We start from the raw sequence: 17577 nt of genomic DNA, 5'->3' as shown, positions 1-17577 counted from the left end.
GGACTCACATTTTAGGAACTAGTCTGGAGAGAGAGGACAGCTTTGTCTCAGCCCCTGCGCTGTCACCTACAAACTTGGCACTCCCTGTCCAGGCCATCTCAGGCATGTCCTGGAAGTAGGGGTCTCTTTCATAAGCTTTCTTGCTGACATCCAGGCCTTGTTGTCTTAAGAGGGGTGACCTTTACCATGAACCAGTTGGTAGACTTCCCAACATTTATTTCTTGTGTGTTTTGTGTGTGTTTGTATTCATCTGCTAACCCCAGGCTGAGAGAAACAGTGTACCTGGAAACTGTTGGAGGCTTCCTCAGAGCCATGCAGTGTGTGAATGCACTGGATTTGGATGATAACACCTGGCTCCCTGGCTCCCCACCCTTGAGGTGGGGCTCCAGCAGGATGGAAGAGGGGATGATGTGGACTAGAGGAGGAACAGTTACCTGCAGGAGTTACTTGAGTTTTCTTTTCCAGGTGTAATTGGTTTACACTAGAATCCTAGATTGTTGGAGTTGGACTAGATTTTAGGGATCATCTAGTTCAGCCTCCTCATTTTGCCAGCGAGGGAATGGACACCTACAGAGGTTCCAGGACTTAGAGAGGAAATGAGTGGCAATGTTGAGGCTAGGCCTCAGGTCTCTTGATTCAGTAACTATGCTTCTTCCAGCCTGGAGCATGAAAGGCTGAATTGCAGCAGGAATCTGAAACGGGGTTCCAGGGTGTAATGCGGGGTGCTGCTAAGTCAGTAAGTTGGTGTTAGGAGAGTGGTCCCTGTGCCTCTGACGACTTGTTGCTACTTGTTGGAGAGGACTGTGATGTAATTGTTGCTGGGGATGGTGTGTGTGTGGGAGGCTGCCTCTGGACATACCAGAGAGTCTCCTTTGCTGAGAGTGAAATGGGGATAGAGAAGTTTCTTGGGGAGGAAGGTAAGGGAGAAGTAGTTGAAGGCCCTCCTCCTGAGTGACCTGTGTAGTTAGAGGAACTTGCCTAAACCCCTAAACCCTTTAGAGGTCAGGAAAGTAGTATATACTGTGACATTTGGAGAACTGCAAAGTAGAGAGGAATGGACTTGGTGGCTGCTGGGAGTGTGGGGAATAGTTCCGGTCCTTTTATGGTTATAGCTTTCTGCTCTTGACTGTTTATTTTTGCCTAACTGATGAATGCAACTCTCATTTTAACTATCAAAATGACTTAGGACATTATCTCTTTCATTCTGTTTCTTTGTTTAATCTTTCCATATGTTGGAATTGAACATAGACTATACAAGAGAAGTTTTATAAACTCTGAACTGAAATATTTGGGAAATTGCAGGTTTTATTGGAAAGAATGAACTAAGTTTTTGGAAATGTTTTTTTTGTTGTTGTTGTTTTGCTTCCATTTGTTGATCACCTACTCTATAAAGGCAGTGTTATATAGGACTCTGAGATGGGCTTCGGTTGAATCCTGGCTCTGCTATGTTTAGTTAAGTGACTGATTTACCCTCCATGCCTCAATTTCCTCATCTATAAATGAGGAAGATATCTTACAAGGCTGTTGTGAGGTTTAAATAAGTTAATACATGATGTCAGACAATGCCTGGTACACATTAAGTAACTACTTACACATTAGCTCTTCATTTACCTATTAGCTATTATCATGTCCCAGGCATTGATGGTAGGTCCTTTGTCAATTTATGAGCCACCAGAGGCTCAGAGAGATTTAAAAACTTAAGATTATCCAGCTAATAAGTGGCTAACGTGTGACTTGTACCTTCTCTGTCTGATTCAAAGCCTGACTCTTAACTACCCTGCTGGCTTTCTGAGCTGTGGTAAATCACTTAACTGTAGATTGTAGGCTTTTTAAAAATTAAAAAAAAAATTTTTTTTTATTTGAGTATAGTTGACACAACAATGTTACAATTAGTTTCAGGTGTTCAGTATCTCCCACTCCCTTTCCCCCATTTTGCCTATCTCCCCCCACATTACCCCACCTTGGAAATCCTCAGTTTGTTCTCCATATTTACAGGTCTGATTCTGCATTTTGTTTTTGTTTATTCATTTGTTCTGTTTTTTATATTCCACATACAAGTGAAATCATATGGTATTTGTCTTGACTATTTTACTTGGCATAATATCCTCTAGGTCCATCCATGTTGTTGAAAGTGGCACAATCCTATCCTTTTTAAGGCTGTGTAATATTCCATTATGTATGTATATGTGTGTATATGTCTTATACACATACATGCAATACCACATCTTCTTTATCCATTCATCTATGAAAGTATACTTAGGTTGCTTCCGTATCTTGACTGTTGTAAATAATGGTGGAATAAACAGAGTGGTGCATATATCTTTTTCAATTAGTATTTTTATTTTCTTTGGGTAAGTATTCAGTAATTGTAATTATTGGATCTTTTGGTATTTCTCTTTTTAATTTTTGAGGAACTTCCATACTGTTTTCCACAGTGGCTGCACCAATTTACATTCCCACCAACAGTGCATGAGGGTTCCTTTTTCTCCACATCCTCAACACTTGTTATTTCTTGTCTTTTTGAGTGTAGCCTGTATAGTACAGGTTTTATAGCTATTTACCCATCTATCCATCTCTCTTGTCTCTTCTCATTTGGATTTTTCATTATGTTCTCATTTTGTCAATAAAAGGCATTTCCTTAAAACATCTGTGATTTAAACAAGAATTATAAAATACTAAGAAGGATAAGATAAAACAATTGCTCTTAAAACAATGCCACTCAAATAATTAGATAAGAAGTTTAAAAAGCAACGCTAACAGTACTAAATTGTGAAAGACATAAAATGTCATTTCAAGTGACATCTGATAATGGCTATCAGTGTTTCCACACACTTGTAAGTTTTGTGGACATTAAGACAGTTATTATTAGGCATTTCAGGTTAGCATTTAAAACAATTATGGCATTACTGTTTTAACCATTTGCACATCTTAATTACCAGGAAGAAACTGTATCAAATTTTTGTAGCTCATGGAAAGCTTTCTAATCTCTACTCTAGATTAAGATAAAGAGAATTAAGGCCTGAGAAGTGAGACAGGGCTGCTTAGCAGCAGTGGCAGGTGAGGTTGATGAGAATTAACAGCTTTTGACTGTCAGCAGAATGGTGGTGTAATGGGATCTGCTTATGGTAATGAGGCATTGACTGGATGGCTGAGTGAAATGAGGCTTTCTCATTTATTTTATAAAATTATTGGGGAGATCTGTTAAATGATGATCTTGAGCCCAGAATTTTTAGATTTCTGTAGGATACATACTTTTGATGTTGAGCTGAAATTAGCAATCATATTTTATAGTGCTGTAAACTTTGTAATTATCTTACTGAGAAACTTATTCAAGGTAGCAAAATAAAAGCAAAACAAAGCCTCTCTAAACAACCAATACCTTATCTTTCGCAAAACAGCTGCAATTTAGGGGAGTATTTAATATATCTCTAAATTGGAAAATTGTCCAGCCACTCAAGTTGCTCAAAAAACAAACAGACAAAAAGAAGCTGATAATTTTTTTCAGTTTATTTATTTATATCTTGTTTCTGAGCAATGTTAAGAATTATATCAAGATGAAGTAGCCACTGTGAAAGTCAAAGTTTCAGCCAGGACACGCTCAAGATCAAAACAATTGGCAATAAAGTAGAAGGTGGCTCAGGGTCTTTGCAATGTGACATTAAAGATTGTATCAGATAGAGTCTGTCTCAGGAATGACCATATGTCCTTTCCATCTGATGTCTGTTTCAGGACTCAGACAAATGACTTCAGGGTTTTAGATCTGCTTTAGAGGATTGTTCTTTCATCACCTTTATTAGGTTTGGTTACAAATTAATCAAATGTGTTTCAAATGGATCAAGTGTGCATACTATCAAATGAATGGACATCATGACAAAACTATAAAAATTTGGATGATTACTCCTTTCAGGTTAAATGGGTTTGTAACATTGAGTACTAGGATGAAGTATAGACACCTACGTGTTCTTCTTTTCACTTAGAGAAAGAATTTTTTGCCCTAGTTTTAACTAACAATACAGGAATGAAATGGGAAGAAATAACGGTTCTTTTCTAACAGAGACTTTTCTAAGATGACTTTAAAAGAACAGGCAAAGGGGAGCAGAGTCACATCAGTTGTGGCTTGAGTTCGAGATAAGCAGAAGTGTGTGTGTGCTTAATGTCACATGGCAGGAGGCTTTCCCCAGAATAGTTTGCCAGCCCAGGGAGCCCTTTCATTTTGTGTCTGATAGAGCTGTACTTTGGAAAATAACCCAGTTCCCTGCCGATTGCTTCATTATGGATTATACAGGTAAAATTAAATTTAAAATATTTTCTAGTCATATAGAATTACTTAAAGTATTTTGAATTCATATATAGAAATTATGTTGATTGTGCTTGTTTTTTTAAAGATGTCATGTATGAATTTGTTGTATACAAATTTTGATTAATTTAGCATATACACAAAGGAATTTGTCAGGCATACGTTTGTTGTTTTTTCTATTTCAGTTTGGGTCATGCTCAAACAGACTTAAATTAAAATGCAAACCATCATTAATTCTCATGTCTCCCCTCCGGGCCAGAAAGTTTAGAGTCCAAACATCTGGGTTCAGATTATGCCACACAGAGAATTAAATATACACATGGTCTACAGAGAGCTTCTGGTTTCCGTAAAACATTTTTGGTTTTGTGGTAGTTCTTTCGTGCAGTGTGTCTTTCACAGAGAGTTGACGTAACGAAGTGAGTTACAGAATTTCAGTTTTTATCGCAAATTTTCTGAGTATTAATGTGTCTAGAATTTTTGGATGGATAACTAGCCTCTTCCTTTTTAAGCTGCATAACCTTATTCCCAAAGTGTAGTTTCTGAATGGTAAATTGGGACAGGTTTGGAAATAAAGTTAAGGTTAGACTAACCATGGGTACTGGTTGCTTGATGAGTAAGTGGAGGATTCCCTTAGACTGGAGGGGGTGAAGGCGGGATGAGGAGGTGAGGTGATGATATGGAGGAATGGCTGTGAGCCTTTGCCAAAATTTGTGAGCAAATTCAAAATTAATTACCTTAATTCAAAATTATATTACCTTCCATTTTTGAACTTTTGGGTAATGGTGGCACTGTTTTCTGACAGATTCCTTTTAAACTAAAGAACAAAGGCTTTTGGAAGATTTTCCACCAGGGCGGAGACCCACCTTCCATACCCAGTGGAATGATAATATCAGTGTGCATTTAGATTAAGCTCTTCTTACATTCTCTATAAATGATCTCTGTTGATGTATGTGTGGATCCTTGACAATATGGTATCAAATTGTGATTTTTTTGTGAAATTGACAATTTAAAATGTAACTTTTAGGAGCTCACTATGTAAAGGAGTTCTGTGGTAAATAGTTTTTTGAAAATAAGACATTTTAAAGTAACTATTTGCCCCAAGTCTGTTTTTTCTGTAAATCCATATTTTTCTATTTTAGAGTTTCTATAAAGCCAATATAATAGCGTGTGCGTATGTGTGTGCAGTGGTGGTGGTGGTGTGTGTGTGTATTTTGAATTTTTTTTCTCATAAGGTAAGTGTGCCAGAATTTTTGTTCCACGGTTCAGAAATAAAATAGACAACTTTCAGAAGGCTGTATGTGTGGTACCGTGTGGAAGTAGGAAGAAACACATTTTATAGCCATATGCAAAGAAGTGAAATTTCTAAAATCTTATCAGGGAGTTTTACAATGAGTATGTTTTCAATTATAAGTTTGTACCTTTTTCCCAAAGAACAGAACCATTGATTCTTTCATTTTTCTATAGGTCATATATTGCCACTAAAACATTTCTCTGTTTTTAGATAATACTTTATAAACGTATAGATGGTATTCCAAAAGACACACAACTTTAACATGCTACTCAGACATCAAGAGGAGTACTAAGAGGATCACCTGAGTGGTGCAGTTGGTTGTATCTGATTCCTGATTTTGGCTCAGATCATGATCTCATGATTCCTGAGATCGAGCCCTGCATTGGGCTCTGCACTGACAGCACAGAATCTGCTCGGGCTTCTCTCTCTCCCTCTCTCTGCCCCTCCCCCACGCTCACGTGCATGCTCTCTCAAAATAAATAAACATTTTACAAAAATTAAGAAAAGAGGAATACTAAGAAAACTTTAGTGTGAGCAAAGGAGATGGCTCCAGAGAAATTCCAGATATGACACCGTCAGAATTAGTTTATGTATGTACTCTAGAGAGAATGTGTGGCTTAAGTTCTTACCACATTAATAGATAAACTAATTAAATTAGTTGTCTGATGAGGTAGGAAGCTATTTTGGATGTTGTCACCTATGGTGATTTTTATAAACATTTACATATTTGCAAATATAGGTATATTTAGTAAACTGTGAAGTGAAGAACGCATATGTTTTCAGTTCATGGGAGGGTGAATTCTTTTGGATTTGAAAAAGAGAATTTATTTTACTGTCAGCACAGTTCATGAAGCATAACTATATTGCCCGTAATGACATCATCATGGCACTGAAGGGGTTGTCATCCAATAGAAAATGGTTCTTGATGATTCAAGAATAGATTTATCTTTTTTTTTTTTCTTGGAATGCTCTTTCTCCCACGGGGTTTCCATGTTATCCATGTGGTTTCTTTTCACTTTTTTTCAGGTCTCTGTTGAAATGTCATCTTTTAAGGGTGGCATTGCCTGACAGTTTTATCTGAACTAATAACCCTCACATTCAGTCATTCCTCAGCCTTGGGTTCCTCTTACCTTTTTTTGTAACACATGCCGCCATCTGACATATTACATATTTGTTTGTCTCACCCACTAGACTGTAAGCTCCATAGAGGAGGGAGTTTGTGCTTGGCTGTACCCCTAGAGTGCAGAACAGTAAGCTCCCAACAGTAAGTTGTTGATTGATTTATGAATGGGGTTTCCTCTAAAAGTGACTATTGACTTAGTTTAAGATTTTCACTACTGTCTTTGTTTATCAGCAGTGTTCTAACAATGATTATTTTGGCTACTAAATCATTTTGAATATTGATCTTTCCTTTCATTGCTAATTTTATACTAAAATTAACAGTATTCTCTTTGCTAATAAAAAGGGCAAGGTTACAGGCAAATAGACATAATTAGACAGAATTGATAGTTCAAAGTTAATTTTGGTCTTGGAATGTATTATGTGATTTTTTTTGAGGGGTGTGGAAGACATCAGATCAGTTTTATTTCATTATATTTTCTTTCGGCAACACATTAAAATTGGTCTTCATTTTGTGAGCTCATGCCAGGTGCCTAGAGGAGAGAAAAATAGTAAACTAAATTTTTGGAATCTGTTTTGTCAAAGATGGGCCTTCAGTGATATGGATTCCAACATACTAAAGTACTTAGAAATACCTCAGACCTCCAGAGGTTATAGAAACCTTAATAGGAGTCAGAGGCTGTCATTTGGGTACAGTTTTGCTGGCAAGTGAGATATCTATTGTTTTAACATAGTGACCCTGGTATAGTTATCTAAAAAGTTGACTTCTTGCAAAATATTGCAGCCTTTAACTTACTCTCAGAAGTCAGTGCCAAGAAATAAATACAGGCACTCAGAAAAGTTCATTTACATATGCATATGTACACCCTCACGTATGAGCTGAGAGGAGCTACATCAATGACTTGGCAAAGCAGTTACTGCCTATAGACCGTGGCCTCTGGTGGAAAATATCTCTTACCCAAGATCATCGTCTCATTCTACTTTTCCTCTTGCCTTTCTTCTGGCCACATCCATCCACCGTTTGTGTGACTATTCGTGTACAACATCTGGTATGCAATTTAAAATAGATGTTACGTAAGATAATATTCTGGCTTCAACCCTTTTGAAGGGTATTGCCTTTTGTACTTCCCTACAGTTATATCTTCATGCCATTATTGATATTCTCCACTGGTTGTTAACATGACTGATAATTTGGGAGGATGCATTTTTCTTAATTCCTGCAATTTTTGGCATAGTTCTTTCTGTCATTTTTAGCTTTCTCTGTTGACCTTTCTCTTTTAAGAATATTTTTGTCCACATTTTCAGTTGGTATCTATTTTCCTTTTGTTTTAGTTGCATACTTAAAATATAATTTTAAGTATTTGTTAATTCTCAAGAAGCATTATGGAAGAGCAGTTAAGAGCAAATGTTTTGGAACCTACCTAGATTTGAATCCCAGCTTATTGTTCAGTACCTGTGTGACCTTGGAGAATTATTTCAACATTTATCAAATGTGGAAATTAATGGTATCTACATTGTAGGATTGTTACAAAGATTCAATAAGTTAATTCATGTAAACTTCCCAGAATAGTACCTGGCACATAGTGAATATTCAGTAAATATTAGTTATTGTTATTCTTTCCTACAACAAAATATTTGTTCATTATCTTATGTAACATCATTGCACTGGTTTAGCATTTCAGTAAGCAAAGGTCAAGTTACCTTGAATAAATTATTCTATAACCACACAATGGAATATTAGGCAACTATTAAAAGGATGAGATGGATCCACATATACTGACCAGAAAAGCTATTAATGATGTTTTTAGATGGTAACTTACAGTTTCACATTCCTATCAGAATTTAATGTTTAAAAACTATATTATATGAAGACACGTCTTTGTAAATCTTAAGAAAATACTGGATACATACCTTGGATGAATGGATAGAGAGGAATCTTGAGCTCTTGAATCTCCTATTTTATATGATTTTAAAAGTGTGGGATTATGGGAATACACACACACACACACACACACACACACACTTTTTGTGCATTTCAGTGTTTTTAAAACATTAAAACAAAATTTCTTGCTTTGCTTCTGTTGGATAGTCTATAGACTTCTAGTTTAAAAAACAGATTTCTAAGAGTAAAGGTAATGCAGGAAGAGTTTTATTTATCAAGTGACAAAATAACAATATCTTCAATTATTTCCTTGTAAGAATAGAGTAAAAAGAAATGTGTTTGTTGGTCATATGTGCCCACTGACACACAGGTGTGTACAGCCTGTGTGCACACAGCCTTAAAATGACTGAGTTACTCTAGAAAAGGACAGGAAGGCAAAATAAAAATAAGGCCAAAGGAATGGGATAAGAGAAATATATGTAGGTAATATATTCCTAGAGCTGTGGTTTTCACATCTGAATAACAGTTGCAACATAACTAATAATGTAATTGCTGATGTTTGTGAGCTCACTGTGTGCCACACAGTGTTTTAAGCACTTGCACTGTTATTTTACTGTTAATAAATGGGTATACTTGTGGGTGTATTAATATGCCCAGAATGTGTATGCAATAGTATACATATTTTCACGTAATTGTGATTGAGTTTACAGCCTCTGATCTGTCAGTTTACCATAAGTGTAGAGAAAAAACAGGAGTTCTGTAGTTATTTTTAAAGGCAGTTTATTTTTCTCATTTCTGATATTCTTAATTCCCTTGAAAAGTTTAATTGCTGCATGAAACCAAGAATCTTGATCTTCATGATATCTTTGTGGTTAGTTGCTGTAAAGCCAATATTTAGATTTCTTTGAGGTCCTTGTTAGTGCTTGGTATTACAGGTTGAAGATCTTGTCAGGAAGGTGAATATATATGTGGCTCTTGGTCTTGTCCATGTTGTGACAAAGGAATTCCCCTTTGAATCGCCTGCTCCCCTGAAGCCCCTGGAGCCTCTGGCTCAAGCAGCGCAGTCCGTCTGTGCAGTGTCTCTGACGTCATCGGTGTATGCATAAGCCCTGCTATTGTCTTACTGCTACGGCAGGGCTGGGGATTGCAGTAGCCGCTGTTGCTGCTGCTTCCAGTCGTGCCCCTGCTGCTACCTAGTCCTGCCTCACTGCATCCCAGAAGAGCCACGTTGGCTTGCCTTCCCCTATTGGATTTTCACAAGCAGCTCTTCGGGTTTTTGTGCTGTAGGAGACCTTGCTTTTCAATCACACGGGAGAACACTGAAGCTTGTAAGAGGAGAATCTGGCAGCTGGACACAGCTTGGACTGCATTGTGTGTCTTCATGACCCCTGCTGTGTAGCGGCTCATCTTTTCACTCTCCCGCGTACACCCTCCTCGATTTTATTTCCTTCCCTTTTTTTTTCTTTCTTCTGATTTTTTTAAAGCAGCCTCTGGAGCCAGCCATGTTTGGCACTGAATCTTCATGTAAGTAAATGGATCCCACTTCTTTGCTATTCAGAAATCTGTTTGCTGTCATGGTTTCGTTGGCTTGGACTTCATATCACATTGCCATAGGTCATTAATAGACTTTGTATTTTGGCTCTAATTACAAAGGAATTGGTCTCAGGGAAGGGACTCCTCCTTAACTGGGTTATTCATCCTTAAGGCCAGGGATGTCAGTGTGGCCAAAACCAGGCCTTCAAGAGGGAGGAAGGAAGACAGGAATCCAGGCAGTCTCCCCAGAACGTGTTAATTGATGGGATCAAGTCTGTCACCGATCTATTGTTGTGGGTTCTATAATAGTCCTTAAACCCTAAAGTAGAAACTGGGAGGATCTAAAATGATAGTGTTTATTAGAAAGGGAAAAAGGGTTTACAGTTTTTATTTAAAAGGACAAAAAGGTGTCATTATATCCTCTTCCTCCATATTTTTACAGAAGCATAGGAGTAGATATTATATGCAGATTTAAAGAATAAGAAGTAAGCTTTATAGTAAAGATTTTTTTTTTTTTTTTTTTTTACACAACGGTTTCAATGTTGATATGCTGGCTGACGTCACAGTCTAGCAGCATCGTATCTGTCTTAAAACTTATACAATGAAATTGCTGTGGTGCAGAGCAGGCCCTGCACAATGGGCTGGGCTGGACAGCACTTGTAGACAGCTATAACTGGTATTAGCCTAACTAATTTGAGGATTATTTAATGTTGGATATAGAATAATATAACTTGTCCATGCAGTTATTCAGGCTCTGCAGAATATTTTGTCATTATCCATAAGGAAAGGTGACAGTTAAGTGTTTCTGAAGAGACTCAACCTGCTAGCCCAGAACATTAAAAATTGGCAAGATGTTACCTTTGTGGGGAGAAGAAGATTAGGGCAGCAATTTAGGAAATGCATTTCTTAAGAATTTATAATCCACCATTTTCTTTCTGATCTTAGGTGATCACTGCATCTATTTGTGTGCAGCTGATGGTTATTCTAGAATAGTTGTATTTCAGGAGAGCTTATAATCCTCAGGTTTTTTTTGTTTCTTGATTGGCTTTTTAAAGGATTATTTTTGTTGTTTCACATGGAAGCTTCTCATTGCTGAAATTAACCACACTGACTAATCAAGGTCAAGAAAGAATAACAGTGAGACATAATGTTCCATTCAGCATATGACAATATTATTTTCTAAAAATTAAAAAATATTTTTTGAATTTTCACTTAATGGTACAATTAGAATTATTGTCACCCAACAAGTAGGAACAGATTATTAAGTGGAAAAGACCTTCTACAGTTTCATTTTAGTCATGGAATTTTGTTTATGTAGGAACTTAGGTATGGACAGAGAGATTTACTAAAGGGAAATTAGTCTTAATACTTTTTTTAGGTGAAAATAGAAGTTGAAGCTCATGTGGGAGTCTTTGGGCTCTTGGACTAGGGACTCTAACATTGTCTGGCCAGATTTACTTAGCAGACACAGCCTTGCCTGGTTATCAAACTTGATCTTTTAATAATGTCACCCATATGCTATGTGATATGTTTGAAAACTGCTGGTTGCTTTTGGTTTCTGGAGCTACTGGATTACTGAACAGACAGAATACCATTCAGAAGACAGAGCACCATCATGCAGATGTTTGCATTTTTTTAAACCTAATTGAGTATTAAGTTTTGCTTCTTGTTTATCACTACAAGACCATAGATAGGTTTATACTGTCAGTGGTCATTAAGTGTTGAGAATGGACTGCCTTCTTTTTTGATAAGGAGATGCCCTAAATCTATACTCAGAGTTATGACAACTAATGTTTTGAGATTAGCTTTCTAGGCCTTTAATTTTTGCCATTTGGAGGCCTTATAGGCTGAAACTGTCCATATTTAGAATATTCAGAAAAATAAGCCACATTTGAAGTTCTCATTAGTTCAGAAGGGATCTTCAAGACCAACTAAGACATTCTCACTAAATTTTTGTAATAAATACTTGTTTATCTACCCTGTGTACAATGCTGTGCTAGATCCTGGAAAGGTCATTATTTTCTAACATATTCTGATTTCATTATTCTTATTTTTGATTTCTGATTGTACTACTTTGCTTGTATTGGATGCTCTTACTTTTAAAATCGAAGGATGGTTTACAAAAGATAAAATGTGTAACTCAAAGTGTCTGTCAGCTTTGTAAGTCAAAGCTCTGTAAATTTTTGCCTATGCTTACACCCATGGAACCACGCCCCAGATTATGATACAGAATATTTCTATTACTTCAGAAAGTTCCCTTGTGATGACCTTTCCCAGTCAAAAGGAAATCACTTCTCACTTCTTTTGCTTGTAGAGTCACGTGTAATGGCTCTGGTAAATTTTCTCTTTCCCTTGCTCTTTGCCTATAAGAGAAGGAAATGTCGATGTCCTCATTTTCAAGTACTAGAGTAAGTTGATTTTATGTTTCAGACCTTTGTAGTCAGGAATTTGCAGTAGCTGCTATCACGTTATAACATGTTCTGTCTCACTAAAATAGTATTGTTTAAATACCAAAAAGGCCCCTCCCCTCCAACATACTCATACAAAAGCCTTAAAAATGACAAACAAATTTACCTGGAAGAGTAGACTCTTGTTCTTCAAATATGAAAACTTAAATAACCATGGCATCAGAATTAATAAATGCTTTGTCTTCCATTGTTGAAAAAAAATTTTTTTTAATGTTTATTTATTTTTGAGACAGAGCATGAATGGGGGAGGGTCAGAGAGAGAGGGAGACACAGAATCGGAAGCAGGCTCCAGGCTCTGAGCCATCAGCCTAGAGCCTGACGCGGGGCTCAAACTCACGGAGTATGGGATCGTGACCTGAGCTGAAGTCAGAAGCTTAACCTACTGAGCCACCCAGGCGCCCCTGTCTTCCATTGTTTTAATGAATGTCTTCTGTTAGCGTTCTAGTGAATACCTTTAACAATGCCAGTGTCAGTTTTTCTGACTTAGTGGATCTGAATCTCCATAGTTTTGTAGATTGGGCACAGTCTGTTTTGGGCCCACTGGAAAAAATGGAAGTGTTCTATGTTATATGTGCATTAATCCTTACAAAGCAGGAAGTGTAGCTTCTGTGGCTCTGTTACCATCTTGAAGTATTTCACTGAGCTTTTCCTTTATTGTAATTTCCCATGTCTAAAAATGGGAATAGTATGTCTTCTCTATCTGCTTTGAGGAAATGCAGTTTTAGTTTCTGTGGCCAGAATAATTTAAGTTTAAGAAAAAAAGCACTATCAGTAAAGTTTTGTTGAGGAGAATAGTCCTTAAAAATGCATATTTTTGGTACTAAATTTGATTTAATGACATTTTAAGATCAATAAATTAAATTCCACAAAATTTTGACAATTTTACTTTTAAAATTTTATAAAGGGGCAGAAATTTTTCATCTTTTCTCTTTATGGAATAAAGAAAACTGGTTTTATACTGCTGTCATTTTGTTACGTTCTCATTGATAAAGCCAGTTATTCTCCAAAGTGTAAATACTTACAGTACAGTGAACATTTATTCAATTAACATTTACCTAGCTCAGTCCTCCTCCTGCCTCCCCTCCCACATTTGTATCTTTTTCAGTCCTCAAGGGTACCATTTAAGGTGTACTTTGGTGGGAATTGTACCCTGGTTTAACACATTAATATGTCTTCCAAAGAACCTGCCTCATTAGTCCAGTGAAGAGAGCAATATCTTTCCTTTTGAGAAACAGCATGCCTCTGGGCAAATAGTATTATTTAATCCCTCCTCCCCAAATTTTGTTATAGTCATAATACATTGAAAAGAACATCTAGGACATCTGTAAAGGGAAAAAGAAATCACTAACATCCCAATAAAGTGGTAGGATTTTGTGAGCTTAGTGGTGATGGGGAAATGGTGGCTGTGTATGTCAGGAAGTCAGTTCTCTTTAGCTTTGGTGTGGCTGGCCCTGCCATTCTGTGGATGTCTACATCACCTTAGGTAGGTAGATAGATGCTGGAAAGGATTTGTGATGTCCCATGTGATTTGTCTTTGAAGGACACCCAAAGTTCAGCTGTTGCCTTTTGTTTTCATTACTGATAAAGGCATTAAGTTGGGACTGACAGCTTCTCAATTTTAGTAGTGAGTGTGGTACCGTGTTTTTAAGAATAATGTAATTATCTCAAATTTTGAGCCATTGTGTGGGAGATAGTCAAATGAATATACTCTAGCAATATTAGGTCACCAAGAAGCTATATAATTAAACAGTCATTTCTTTGATAGAGAAACAAATGAGTCACACTCCTTTTTTTTTTTTTTTAATATGCATTTCAGGCCATTTTTGACACCTACTCATACATGAGATTGAACTTGGGTCTATTGTTTTGGTGTAATTTTTGTGAATCAGTTGAGATGTTAATAGTTACCGTGTTCATTCTAAAATGGCTATTCACAACTGGACCATTTTTCAATGTAAGTCCTAGTTCTTATTAAATAATCGTGTCAGATACTGCTGTTTTTGCTGTTAGCATGATTGACATTCTGTTACTATATTTTGTTTTTATCTTTTTAGTTTCTGTCATAAGGAACAAGATAATTTAGGTATACAGCCATTTCCCTTTCCTACGGCTTTAATCTGGCTGTTAGTGTTTAGTTGTATTGGATTTTAGATGCTTTCATCTTATATAAAGCAAAAGTACAAATACTTACGTATACACACAAAAGCTTACCTCTAAGTCAGCACTCAAGCAGTGAGTGTAAAAGAAAAATATTATTCTACATAACTTTAGATAAGTAGAATGCCACAGATGCTAATGTCACAAATATGGGAAAATAATTATAGATAACTGAGGTTTATGTTAGGGCATGGTCATACAGGAGCCTGGGAAACTAAATAAAGCTCATGTAACATTTGACTTGTTTTACTATATTATCTTTTCTTTCCTTCTGACAATATAAGTTCTGATGTGATTTTTTCTTTTGGGTTTCTTGCCTGTTAATAGTTGATATTTTAATTTTTAGTATCAAGAAAATATTTTAAACTTAGGATTGAATTTTTTTTCTTCTGATTATTTATGTGCTTATTCTGCTAATACAGAAATGGAATAAAAATACTCAGTGGTTATTTTTAAATTCTCAGATTACTTATTTTCACTCAAATATTGGTTTCCCTAATTGTTAGTCTATAGTTTGTTCAGCAGAAATTACACATGAGTTTTCAGTGATCTGTTGTTTTCATTGTCACAATAGACCAGATTCATATCCTGTATAAACCATGGGGAGTCTATGGGGATAAATGACCATATATGGAAACTTTCCCCATAGAATCCCCATGGAGTTACACAGGATGTGAATGGGATTCATTGTTGTTATGGATTCTGAGTTGGAAAAGTCACTGCTAGTGTGTATTTTTAACATTAATAATAGTCATTCCATTAAATTATGTTCAAATACTTTTAAATTTTCATTATAAGACTATATGGAGCACAGGAATATAAATTGTCATTTTCAAAATTGTTTTTCAGAGTATTGCTATCCCACCATTTTCCCCTAATAAATATAAAGCTTTTATTAACATGTTTATTGATGTGTCAATTAGGAAATGCACAAATTTTGAATGAAAGGTTCTGTGATGTCATAATTGCTGTGCTAGAATAGTAAATTGTAGGGGCGCCTGGGTGGCTCAGTCGGTTGAGTGTCCGGCTTCGGCTCAGGTCATGATCTCATAGTTTGTGGGTTCGAGCCCCGCATCGGGCTCTGTGCTGACAGCTTAGAGCCTGGAGCGTGCTTCGAATTCTGTGTCTCCCTCTCTCTCTGCTCCTCCCCCACTCATGCTCTGTCTCTCTCCTTCAAAAATAAATAAAAACATTTAAAAAAATTAAAAAAAATAGTAAATTATAATATTTCCTGTATGGAGATTTTGCTTTTATTAATAATGAATTCTCATAATTGTGAACTAAAAGACGGAAGATACAGTTTAGCTCATGTTGTGGAAATGGCAGCAAACATGTGCCAGATTCAGTGATTAAGTGTAGATACTATGGTGCTCGATTGTCTAATTTCAAATCTTGGCTCTCCTGTGTTCTACCAAGGTTTGGTCACCTGTCATCTAAGCTCTTCTGTCTCAAAATATGGCTTATCCAATGAATTCTTGATGTTAGGGGTATATCCTTTTTTGGGCCAGGACATTTATACCAGGTTGGGGCTTGTCAAAGTTTATCTGTGGAGAGTAGACTCCAGCAGTGGGAAAGACTGGCTAATGAAAGGGAAGAGTTACTTTCTAAGAGTGGGTGGAAGTTCTATCATGGGTGTCTTTTTTTTTTTTTTTTTTAATTTATTTTGAGAGAGAGGGAGCAAGTACGAGCAGGGGAGGGGCAGAGAGAGACAGAGAGAGAGAATCCCAAGCAGGCTTTTGTCCTGACAGCATGTGGCTCCATCCCATGAACTGTGAGATCATGACCTGAGCCAAAACCAAGAGTCAGATGTTTAACTGATTGAGCCACCCAGGAGCCCCTATCATGGGAGTCTCTGAAGGGACTTAGCGGGAGATCTGATGAGAGGAGACTGCATGAAACTGGTCAGAGTTGGCAAATGCCCAGGTATTTCTCACTACCGGGCACCCCCTGTGGTAGGCATCACTAACTGGTCAAGCACTCTTGTAAGATTGGCTGAAGCCACTAAAGTTTGGAATGTTTTCCTCTTAAGACACTTTATCTGTTCAACTGTTTTCTATATTAGTGTGAATCATAGTCACATAAATAAATATTTAATCTTGGAAATAATTACTGAATTAAAAAATTAGGAATCCTAAGAGTTCTGGTAATATCCCTTTAGATATAAAATAAACACACCATTCTGTAATGCATTATGGTTCTCAGAAATGTCAAAGGGTTAATGATTCAGAGCCACCACTGATCTCTTTGAATGAAATTTACACCAATTAAAGATATATCCCCAGAGTGTGGTAGGGTACCTAACATATACTAGGTACTTATTCTTTAAAATTTGAATCTTAAGGTAATATTATTGAAAAGCTTAAGGTAGTATTATTCAAAATAAGCTGTGTGGGTTTTATAAGATGTTAATATTGAGTGTAATTAAATTTTCTAGGCTAAGGAGTATATTATATTTAAATGACATATATCAGAAACATATGAGTGAATGACTCTTGTCACCCTTTGGAGCAGGAGCAGGTGACACAATTAGAATAGCATATGGATTTTTATTAAGTCCATATTTTTTATAGGTAAACTGCCATATACTGATACTTAGGTATATATTGATAACAGTATATTTCATCTAAGTTCACTTATCATTTTTTACATTATCAGGTAAAAAATAATGAATATTATAATTACCAATTCACTTATAGCATGAAAAGTAAAAGTTGTCTCTCTACCCAGCCTGATATAATTTTAGGAATTGGCAAAATTGTTTTTCATTTCTTTTTGAGAGTTTCAGACTGTTAAGATTCAGGCTTATTGGCGGAATTTTGGGGGAATACTG

The 17577-nt window shown here is 36.4% G+C and overlaps 1 protein-coding gene across 6 annotated transcripts in view; it reads left to right on the top strand.

Annotated features, from left to right (window-relative positions):
- Positions 1–4257: 4257 nt before the first annotated feature.
- Positions 4258–17577, top strand: part of ST7 (suppression of tumorigenicity 7) — a 201380-nt gene continuing 188060 nt past the window's right edge. For 3 of the 6 annotated variants that reach the window (XM_040472167.1, XM_040472168.1, XM_040472165.1), the window contains exon 1: positions 9710–10113. In XM_040472167.1, coding sequence (XP_040328101.1) covers positions 10092–10113 — 22 coding nt within the window. In that variant the 5' untranslated portion in view covers positions 9710–10091. Of the gene's footprint in view, positions 4286–9706; positions 10114–17577 lie in introns of those variants that run through there. The other 3 variants (XM_040472166.1, XR_005789230.1, XM_040472169.1) reach the window with 3 other exon arrangements.

The sequence above is a fragment of the Herpailurus yagouaroundi genome, unplaced genomic scaffold (genome assembly GCF_014898765.1).
Source record: "Herpailurus yagouaroundi ecotype Mexico unplaced genomic scaffold, PumYag 100, whole genome shotgun sequence".
In the NCBI taxonomy this organism is placed as follows: domain Eukaryota; kingdom Metazoa; phylum Chordata; class Mammalia; order Carnivora; family Felidae; genus Herpailurus; species Herpailurus yagouaroundi.
This window is presented reverse-complemented; position numbering and strand designations above follow the sequence as displayed.